At 41.3% G+C, this 11,391-nt stretch overlaps 1 protein-coding gene across 1 annotated transcript; it reads right to left on the reverse strand.

Moving 5' to 3' along the window:
* Nucleotides 1-2,151: 2,151 nt before the first annotated feature.
* LOC105202869 lies at nt 2,152-7,409 on the reverse strand. The gene is made up of 2 exons (XM_026140035.2): nt 3,377-7,409; nt 2,152-3,263 (listed from the first exon to the last, which is right to left on the reverse strand). The coding sequence occupies exons 1-2, from the start codon at nt 7,407-7,409 to the stop codon at nt 2,152-2,154; spliced, it is 5,145 nt and encodes a 1,714-aa protein (XP_025995820.2).
* Nucleotides 7,410-11,391: the final 3,982 nt, after the last annotated feature.

Here is an 11,391-nt window from a genome sequence, read left to right on the forward strand (position 1 = left end):
CTATAGAGCTTACCAAACATCTACACTCTGCTTCAGAAATTGAGTACCAAGCTTTTTGGATTTCCTCCCAAAAATTGTCAAGATTTGTAGCTTTCGAACGATCGATTCTTTTGTCAATTGTATTCCACAGGTTTTCTATCGGATTTAGATCCGGACTCTGCGGTGGCCATTCCAAAATGGAAATTTTTTCCTTCTCAATAAACTTTTTTATTATTTTAGCGGTATGTTTTGGATCGTTGTCGTGCATAAATTTCCATATCAAAGGCATATCACTTCTGGCATATGGTAACATAACATCTTTAAGAATGTGTTTATACATTTCTGCATTCATAATGCCATTGATTCGAAATAATGGGCCAACGCCGTACCAGGAGAAACATCCCCAGACAATAACATTGCCGCCACCATGTTTCACAGTTTTTAAAGTGTACTTGGGATTGTTTTCTTGATTCGGTGGTCGTCGCACATACACTTTTCCATCCGAAGAGAACCTATTAAACTTTGATTCATCGGACCACAGCACATTACGCCACCATTTATCATCTCTATCTCTGTGGCTTTTAGCAAAAGTTAATCTTTTTTCGATATTTCGTTTAGATACATGTGGTTTTTTCTTAGCAATGCGACCATTGAGTTTTGCATCACATAATCTTCTTTTTATAGTTGATGCGATGATAATTTGATATTATATTGACTGGATACCATCTCTTTCAAGCGTGGCGCACTCAAGAAAGGATCCTTTTTAACTTTTAATGTAATTTCTCGGTCCAAGCACGCAGAAGTTTTTCGGAGCCTTCCTCAATTTTCAGGTGTTGGCTTAGTTTGTTTCGCTTTTTTAATTGCGTTCTGAACGCGTTTCCGAGAAACATTTAACTGTTTTGCAATTTTATTCATTGTTGAACCATTTTTCCACATTTGAAATATTAGTACGCGTTCATTATCACTTGTGTGCTTTGCTCTTCCCATCTAAAAGTGCGGATTATTGAAAAATCATTGGTAAATTAAATTGTGGGATATTTATGTAAACAGTAATAAAAATATTTGATGAAAGAAGATATTTTAATTGGAAAATTGAACTTTAAGTAAAGGCAAAATAAGGTGGCTCTATTATTTTGACCCAATTAATACTGACCTTTAAGTTATGTTCGACCTTTTTACACTACACAATACTATTCCGCGACATTAAGATACCATCAATGTCTTCTCTACACTTGTCTAACGACAAGAAATTGTTTAACCTCAACTGTAAATAAGACTAACCAATAATAATGTGATTCATTCACTCTCCGCTAGAGGTGGCTCTATTATTTTGAGCGCCACTGTACATGCATCACATCACATGAGATGCGCATGACGTGCATAATGCATTATATATCCTCGTTTAACGTTAGTTAGTTGAAAAACAACAAGGATAAATGATGCATCGCATGTTATGTTATGCGTGAATTGCATGTTATGGTATAATCACATAAAACGGCTATAATGAGCACCACTCCGTGTCGAAAACGTATACAAGTTTCTCTTAGCGACGATCGGCAAAAAGAAAATGTCATCTGCCCCGCAAACCGAGATATATTGCCGATCAGTTCAGGTTACAGGTTAGGAAAGTCATGATATCACGGCAATTGTTACGCCAGTCACCGCTGGTCGTGTGTTGGGACTGATATTCCTTGAGTAAATGTGGACTGTATATTGTTGGTTGAACAAACGTTTATTTCTTACGCTCCTTACAATGCGTGTGTTCCGCTCGGTGGTCGAAGGCGAAGAGAGAGAGAACGGAGTTCTTAGATGCCACACGTCGCGACCGTGAGAGACGATCCCAGCGCGACCGCTGGGGAGATCGAGCAACTGTTGACAATGTTAAAGGATACATTGAGCGCCAATCTTGAATCGCGGTTTGAAATCAAATACGGGTTAACAATAAAAATACTTAGCCGCTTGTAACGCGGAGTGATTAATAATCTAAATACAAACGCTGTAGACTAATTAATAGGTTAATACGAGACGCTATAACATGCCGCGCGCCTTGATAGACAGTAGTTATCAACGCTTTACATTCTTAAATTAAACTTTGGTTTGACATATTAAGATAACTATTGCAATACAATGTATATAACTTCTAAACTTACAAACTAATGACTTAATATCTACTTATTCCTTACTACTATTTGTACTGTCTTCTACGGGAAGTATACATAATTTGGCGGCTGGACGCTTATACTCGCCGGTGGCAGTCCTGATCGTTGCCGTTCTAACTACTCCATCCATTCCGGGATATACAGATTGCACTCGGCCGAGAGCCCATTTCAACGGTGGTAAACCGTCTTCTCGACACACGACTAATTGACCAACCTTTATTTGAGGGCCTGTATTTGACAACCATTTGTTTCGCCGCTGTAAATTGAGTAGATATTCCGAGGACCATCTTTTCCAAAAATGTTGGCGTATTCTCTCCACCATTTGCCACCTTGATAGTCGGTTGACTTTTATTTCCAACACATCTCCCTCTGGATAAGATGTCAAAGCGTCTCCTATAAGAAAGTGGCCGGGAGATAGGAAACTCAAATCGTTGGGGTCATCGGACAATGCTGTTATAGGACGTGAATTTAGAATAGCCACTATTTGCGCTACGAGCGTAGAGGCTTCTTCGAATGTCATGGCTGCTTCTGCAGCTGTCTTGTAGAAATGAGTCTTGCAGGCTTTCACCGCAGCCTCCCATAGGCCTCCGAAATGAGGCGCCCGTGCCGGAATGAAGTGCCATTTAATTTTCTCTAGCGCTCCGTGATCCAAGATCTTGCGCTTTGATTGTTCCGAGCGAAACAACTCTAGACACTTTTCCAACTCGCGATTTGCTCCAATGAAATTGGTGCCGTTATCTGAATACACGTTGGTTGGCTTTCCTCTCCGACTAATGAATCGTTTGAAGGCGTTAAGGAATGCGTCTGTAGTCAGGTCCGAAACTACCTCCAAATGCACGGCTTTGACCGCCATACATATGAATACTGCTACGTAGGCCTTGACACGCTTGGCCCCTCTCCCCCTGCGTTCACGTACATATATGGGACCGCAGAAATCCACGCCCGTATTCGCAAACGGTCTTGACGGGGTGACCCTACTAATTGGCAAACTTCCCATTATTTGCTCTGAATTGCGAGGTCTTAACCTAAAACACTTAATACATGTGAGAGTTATTTTCCTAACCGCACCGCGCGCCTTGAGAGGCCAGTACAACTGTCGCACCGCCGCTAATGTCGCGTCCGCGCCTGCGTGAAAATGTCTCGTATGCTCGTGCAGTATTATTAGCTCGGTAAGTTTTGAGTGATGGGGTAATACTAATGCTTGGTTTCGTATGGTAATTCCGCGTGTTGCAACTTACCCCCTACGCGTAGTAGGCCGTCGTTGTCTAGAAATGGGTTGAGATGCTTTAGCTTGCTACTACTTCCTATGGCTTGTCTCTCGCACAAGGCTCGCATTTCCGGCCCGAATGCGCTTAGTTGTTCCATTTTGACTATGCGTTTTTTGGCCTGCTCCAATTCTTCGACTGTTAACGGCTGCGATGCTTTTACTTCGCTTTCCTTCTTGCAAAGCCACGCAAATTTTATGCATGTAGCCGTAACCCGAACGAGTTTTTGAAGACTGGAAAATCGACTCACGATGTTATCCTTTGCTTGTTTGACCATTGCCACTATCACCCGGTCGCTCTGCTGTTCTGGCTCGTCGTCAATATCTTCGACATCTGCTCGACGATCGATTTGAACTTGGTCTTTTAGCCATATAGGCCCGTGCCACCATAATTGCGACTCGCATAGCTCCTTTGGAGCGACGCCTCGGGAAACCAAGTCTGCTGGATTTTCTTTTGTTCCTACATGATTCCAGTCCTCAATGGATGTGAACTCCTGGATCTCTCCTACCCTATGAGCTACAAATACTGGAAGCTTCTTATTAGTTGCTTTAATCCAGTGTAATACTATCGAAGAGTCCGTCCAATAATAGACCTTTTCTATTTTGATATCACACGAAGTCTTGACTTTGTTTGTTAATTGCACCAGCAGCTGAGCTCCGCATAACTCCAACCTCGGGATGGATACCGCTTTAAGTGGGGCTACCCTGGACTTTGCACACAATAATTGTGTCCGAACCATGTTATTCCGATCGAGGCTTCGCACATAAATGCATGCGCCATATGCCTTCTCACTGGCATCACAAAATCCGTGAAGTTGGGGCGACGTCTTTGCGTCCTCCATGACTCGTCGCTGGACACAGAACTCGTTCAAACATTGTATGTCCGTAACGTAATTTGACCATTTCGTGAATACATCCGTGGGCAATGACTCGTCCCAACCTAATTGCAATCTCCACAGTTCTTGAATTAGTAGTTTTGCTGTTAGTATTACTGGCGCCAATAGTCCGACAGGGTCAAATATTTGGGCTATGCCGGAAAGCATTTGACGCTTTGTGCATGATGTAGGGCACGCTATTTTGATGGAGTATTGGAACACATCCTTTTCGTGATTCCATTTCACGCCCAACGTCTTTGCTGCACCGTCTTTATCCAGCTCCATAATTGTGCCGTCGGTTGTGCACCCTTGAATGTTTTTTAGTAGCTCCGGATGGTTGGACGCCCATTTCCTAAGCGTAAATCCTCTCTTTTGTAACAACGCTGCCGCCTGGTCACGACCCACGACCGCCTCTTCTATCGAGTTAGCACCCGTTATAAGGTCGTCCATGTAGAAGTCTCTTCGTGCAATTGCTGCACCTTTTGGGAATCGATTTTCCTCTAACTCGGCCAATTGATAAATAACTTTAGTTGCCAAGAAGGATGCTGGCGCTGTTCCGTATGTTAACGTTAGTAGTTCGTAAGTTTTAAGCTCTTGGTTTGGATCGTCTCTCCAGACAATACGTTGAAGTGCTGTTTGATCGTCCGTGATGAGTATTTGACGATACATTTTAGCTATGTCGCCAGTTATTACATACTTAAAACTTCGGAATCTTAACAAGATTGATACAAGGTCTTGTTGCAGCACCGGTCCTACCATCAGGATATCATTTAATGAGACGCCCTTTGTATCTTTGCTGGATGCATCGAATACTACTCTTAATTTTGTAGTCGAACTTGCTTCCTTTATGACGCAATGATGTGGAAGATAGCATTGTGGTTGCGCATTCCATCTAGCGTCATCCTTTCGAATTTCTTTCATATGCTTTAATTTTAGATATTCGTGTATGAATCTAGCATATTCCTGCTTCAATTGCGGCTGCCTTGTAAATTTTCTTTCAAGGTTTCTGAATCGCTGAACAGCCCGTTCGCGGGACTCTCCAAGCTCTTGAAGTCGATCCTCTTTTATTGGCATGGACACTATAAACCTTCCTTCTTTATTTCGTTTATATGTGTTGGCCAAGTGCTTTTTGCATGCGCGCTCCTCCGGGGACCGGGTGCTTTGTCTTTCGTTGTGTTCGATTTGCCAAAATCGAGTGAGATTTGCGTTCAATTGATCATAGATTGCCAAATTGCACATCGTGCCATTTTGTTTCCGAGCTGTCGTCACGAGGCTGCCACTAATTATCCAGCCGAGCAATGTTTTTTGCCACGTTGGTTGCGCCGTCGAGAGCTTGATTCTGCCGATGCACATGATATCATAAAAAATTTCTGCTCCCAAAAGCAAGTCAACTCTTGCGGGTTCATAGAATTCTGGATCTGCCAAAATAATGCCCTCCGGAATTTGAATATCATTGGTATTAATCGTATCGTCAGGCATGAACTGTATGATCTGATCTATGATTAGGCAATCGAGATCCGCCTTGAACTTATTGATTCTTGATTGTAGCTTTATTCTGACTCTTTTATTCGTTCGTGTGGACAGTTCTCCGAGGCAACGCACTGGAGTGTAAGCGCCAAACTGTTCGAGGGCTAATTTCTTCGCGCAACTGCTAGTTATAAAACAAGACTGAGCCCCGCTGTCCAATAATGCTCTGCAAAGCACCTCGTTGCCTCTGCTATCCGTTACCTTGACTACGGCTGTCGCCAGTAACACTTGTTTGTTTTGCACGCTTGCGGCGTGGTTTATGGATGTCGCTACTATCTTTCCCTCCGCAGCGCTTGAGCTTTCCGTTAACGTTTCCGCCTTCTTAATCAATGCTTGCTCAAGATGAAGCAACGTATTGTGCCGTTTGTTGCATTGGCGACACGGCTTTACGTTACAATGCTTGGTTTGGTGAGATGCAGCCTTTAAGCAATTTAAGCATAACCTGCGTGATCTAGCCTCTTTTATTCGCTGACTTACATCCAGCCGTAGATAGTCTTCGCATTTGTATATAGCATGGTTTTCCTTTTCGCAGTAGGCGCACTTGTTATTGGTTGTGGCTATGTTCGCGGTTGTGGCCCTGGCTTGGCCAATCCTGTCTTGGCCCGTGCTTGAGGATCCTGTTCGAGCTGTGCGGATTGATGCCTCCAAGGCCTTACTGTGCTGTGCGAGAAAATCCGTCAATTGCTTGAGGGTAGGTATCTCTCCCCGCTTAAGGGTGACTTCCCAAGCTCTGCTCGTTTTGGGATCTAACCGGCTTGTCACCAGGTGAATGACCAAATCATCCCAGTAATCCGTAGGCCTTTTTAATGCTTTAAGAGCTCGTAAGTGCTTCAGAACGTTGTCCATTAATCGTCGTATGAGTAGATGGTTTTCCTTGACGATCGTTGGAACATCGAATAACGCACGGATGTGCTTTTGAATTATCAAGCCAGGGTCGTCGTACCTTTCTTTAAGCATTTCCCAAGCTTCAATATAATTTTCTTCCGCTACCTCGAGCGAGCCCACTACATCGCGCGCTTCACCTCTTAACGCCGATATTAAGTACTGCATTTTTTGAACCTTGGGCAATGATGTGTTATTATCGATCATGCTCTGGAACATATTTCTAAAAGGCATCCACTCTTCAAAAGCGCCTGCAAATGTGGGGAGGTTAACGCGCGGTAATTTTAAGTGATCATTAATACCCACGCTTCCTTGAGTAGCCGGCGTTCCCCCTCTTAGTAATTGTGGCGTGTGATCTGCGGTAAGCATTTGATTCCTCGTCTTGTTTTCAATTAATATTTCGAGCTCCGTTGCGATCTGGAAGTATCTTTCTTCGAATGTAGCTCTTTCTTCGTCGTGGCCTCTCGCATCTTCCGGACTGTCCTGTATCTCTTCGATCGCCGTTTGCACTGTGTTGAAGTCGTTCCACGTCTCGCTGAATTTTTTAAGCCTTTGACGCAATTCGACGACCGACGTATTTTGCGCGTCCAATCCGCCCAAATACGTTGCGCACCTTGTGCACTGAGACTTTACCTGTGAGCGTTTTTGTTTTAGTGACCTTAATTGTGCGGCCTTCGATGGTGCGGCTCCCGATCCCGCGCCAGTTTCACTCGAATCAGGCATCGCGTTTTTTTTTTTTTTTTTTATGTGTTTAATTACAATGTTTCTTAATCGCTAAAAGTTATGGCTATACGCAACGGAAAGACTATGCACTTTTTATATGCAACGGAACGATTATGCCGCGCTATACGCACCGGTGTCCGGAGACGTAGCGTCCTGCTGTACGCACCGAACTATTGCACCTTGCTGCACTCGATGGCGAAGGCAGCGCCTTGACGCACGCGCCGGAGAGGTAACGCTTCGCTGTATGCGGCGGAGGAAACGGCGACCCTATGCACGCAGCTGCAGGGTTCTGTTGTACTATACGCGCCGGAATCCGGAAACGTGGCACCTCGCTGTACGCCCCGAAAATATTGCACCTCGCTGTACGCAACGGAGAAAGTAGCGCCTTGCTTTACGCAAGGAAAGAATGGCGCCTTGATACAAGCGACAGAAAGTGGCGCCTTGACGTACGCGACGGACAAGTAGCGCCTCGGCGTGTATTACTTATAGCGGATATACTATGCTCTTCGTCACGAGCAACAGCGCAATACGCGGAATGGCGAGATTACGACAACGTGTCTTCTTCGTCACGGGCGACGATGCGATGCACGAAACGGTGAGATTCGGACAACGCGTCTTCTTCGTCACGACCGACGATGTAATACGCAAAATGGCGAGATTACGACAACGCGTCTTCCTCGTCACGGGCAACGATGCGATGCACGAAACGGCGAGATTCCAACAACGCGTCTTCTCTATTTATTGCGCGGTTTGCTTTTGGGACGAGCGGAGATTGCTGCGCCTTGCTGAGACCCGAACTTCTTGTCTGCCGGCGGCTTAAATGTGCTGCTCAAGCCTCGCGGGCGGAATCACCACGATATGGTACCTTGTTTTATCCTTTATTCAACCTCTCGAGCCTCTAACCTGCATCCGGCTCGAAGGACCAAAATGTTACGCCAGTCACCGCTGGTCGTGTGTTGGGACTGATATTCCTTGAGTAAATGTGGACTATATATTGTTGGTTGAACAAACGTTTATTTCTTACGCTCCTTACAATGCGTGTGTTCCGCTCGGTGGTCGAAGGCGAAGAGAGAGAGAACGGAATTCTTAGATGCCACACGTCGCGACCGTGAGAGACGATCCCAGCGCGACCGCTGGGGAGATCGAGCAACTACGTTGACAATGTTAAAGGATACATTGAGCGCCAATCTTGAATCGCGGTTTGAAATCAAATACGGGTTAACAATAAAAATACTTAGCCGCTTGTAACGCGGAGTGATTAATAATCTAAATACAAACGCTGTAGACTAATTAATAGGTTAATACGAGACGCTATAACAGCAATCATTGTCGCGACATTCGCGGCCATCGTGATGAATCACATGGTTGCATGCGGGCTGATATAGTGTAGAGTCCTTAGTAGTAGAGAGTCTGGACATCTGCCCCTAAAATGTCGGTGATGAATATGTCAGAGTATATACATATATGTATACCTTATGTGTGTGTATGTTTATCATTGTGTGCACATAAACGTGTTGTATGCTATTATCGCATTGGCTAAAGAGGATTAAATAAGGATCCATATTGGTGCTGCCATTTTAGGTGCAGTCCAATCACGTGGAACCCCGACATGTCCAGACTCTCCACTTCTAGGGACTTTAATATAGTGTAGTAACGAGCGCCACTCGTTACTCGTGTCGAAAAAATGTACTGGACAAGATTCGCTTGGCGACGATAATAATAATGATGTATCTTAAATGTAAATCATCGAGATTTGGACTTTGCGTCGCGATATCTCCGCTCGTAGGGCACGGAGAGAAAAAATAAAAACACTTATTATGCAATTTTCCACAAGCTATCGATTGAGACTACTCAGAACTTGATCGGTTCAGCCGTTACTGAGATCTGATAATCTCATTATGCTTGAACTCGCTGACTCGCGTAAAAGAGGCGTTGGTCTTTCTCGCTGACGCTGATGATGACGCCGACGCTGATGATGAAAAAAAAAAAAAAAAAAAAAATCCCGCGAGACGCGACCGCGCCTCCTGAACGGATGGACCAGGGCTTGGACCAGGGCTGTTTCCTTCCTGTAACATAATAAAAATTTTTTTAATAATTTTTTAAAAAACAACATATATGTTCACATATAAAAAAATTTATATGTTAACATATATGTTATTGTTTTTTTCTTATTACAACATTGTTTTTGTTTTGTTTTTATTAGTTTCAAAATTTTTATTAAAAACAATTAAAAAAATTTTTTTTTAATAATTTTTAAAAAATCTGAATATATCTTGTTATAGCTTTACTTACTTTTTTTTCACCGCTTTTATCATCTTTAGAATTTTTTTTTTTTTGTTTATTTAAATTGATCTATAATAAAAAAAATTTTTTGTTAATAATTTAAAACAAACTGCAGATACCTATATCTTTTATAACTTATCCTATTTTGACATTGTGAACATTTAGAACTTTTTGTGCAAAACTCGCCCGCACGCTTGCACCCCCATAAATTATTGTTACAATTTTTGCTGCACCTACAGTATTTTTTAACTAATTTTTTTCCATCTAATGTGCATCGCAGTTTGTCGACTTTTTTGCTCAAATCCTGCAAAACCCTATGGTTTTCTAAATTTTTATGTTCCCTGTAAAAAATTTTTGATATTTATTTAGGACACGTCCTATAATTAGCGGAAGAAAATGAGCAGAATCAATTCAAACAAATTTTTTTATTTGTTGCTCATTTGTTGCTAAAAAGTTGCCAAAGAAACTCGGTTTCTTTTTCGGTGCGTTATCCTTCTAAAATTTAATGTCCAACCAAATATCAAAATAATAAGAAAAAACATCATTTTTTTCGTGGCCGAAATTATATCCGGATGGACCAGGGCTTGGACCAGGGCTGTTTCCTTCCTGTAAAATAATAAAAACTTTTTTAATAATTTTTTAGAAAACAATATATGTTCACATATAAAAAAATTTATATGTTAACATATATGTTATTGTTTTTTTCTTATTATAACATTGTTTTTGTTTTGTTTTTATTAGTTTCAAAATTTTTATTAAAAACAATTAAAAAAATTTTTTTTTAAATAATTTTTAAAAATCTGAATATATCTTGTTATAGCTTTACTTACTTTTTTTTCTTTTTTTCACCGCTTTTATCATCTTTAGAATTTTTTTATTTTCTGGTTTATTTAAATTGATCTATAATAAAAAAAATTTTTTGTTAATAATTTAAAACAAACTGCAGATACCTATATCTTTAATAACTTACCCTATTTTGACATTGTGAACATTTACAACTTTTTGTGCAAAACTTGCCCGCACGCTTGCACCCGCATAAATTATTGTTACAATTTTTGCTGCACCTGCAGTATTTTTTAACTAATTTTTTTCCATCTAATGTGCGTTGCAGTTTGTCGACTTTTTTGCTCAAATCCTGCAAAACCCTATGGTGTTTTTATTTTTATTTTCCCTGTAAAAAATTTTTGATATTTATTTAGTTTAGGACACGTCCTATAAGTTAGCCGAACAAAATGAGCAAAATCAATTCAAACAAATTTTTTTATTTGTTGCTCATTTGTTGCTAAAAAGTTGCCAAAAAAATTTGTTGCTCTATTAATTTTTTTTTTTAATAATGTTCCGCTAACGGAAGTTTAGTGTGTGTGTGTGTGTGTGTGTGTGTGTGTGTGTGTGCGTGCGTGCGTGCGTGCGTGCGTGCGTGCGTGAGTGTGGGTGTGGGTGTGGGTGTGGGTGTGGGTGTGTTGTTTAAAATGTTAAAAAAATTTTTTTGTTTATTTAAAAAGTTTATTTTCTGTTTGTATGTGTATTTTCTGTGTATTATGTGAAATTAAAATAAATAATGATTTAATATTACATTTCCTTTAAATATATAATCGATGTTAGTGTTTTTATCTAAATTTGGAATCCATCCTTATGAAAAAGTACCATATATAATTTCCCACAATTATAGTCCTGTATTACAATTATGATTCAAACTCCT

The sequence above is a fragment of the Solenopsis invicta genome, chromosome 3 (assembly GCF_016802725.1).
Source record: "Solenopsis invicta isolate M01_SB chromosome 3, UNIL_Sinv_3.0, whole genome shotgun sequence".
NCBI lineage: Eukaryota > Metazoa > Arthropoda > Insecta > Hymenoptera > Formicidae > Solenopsis > Solenopsis invicta.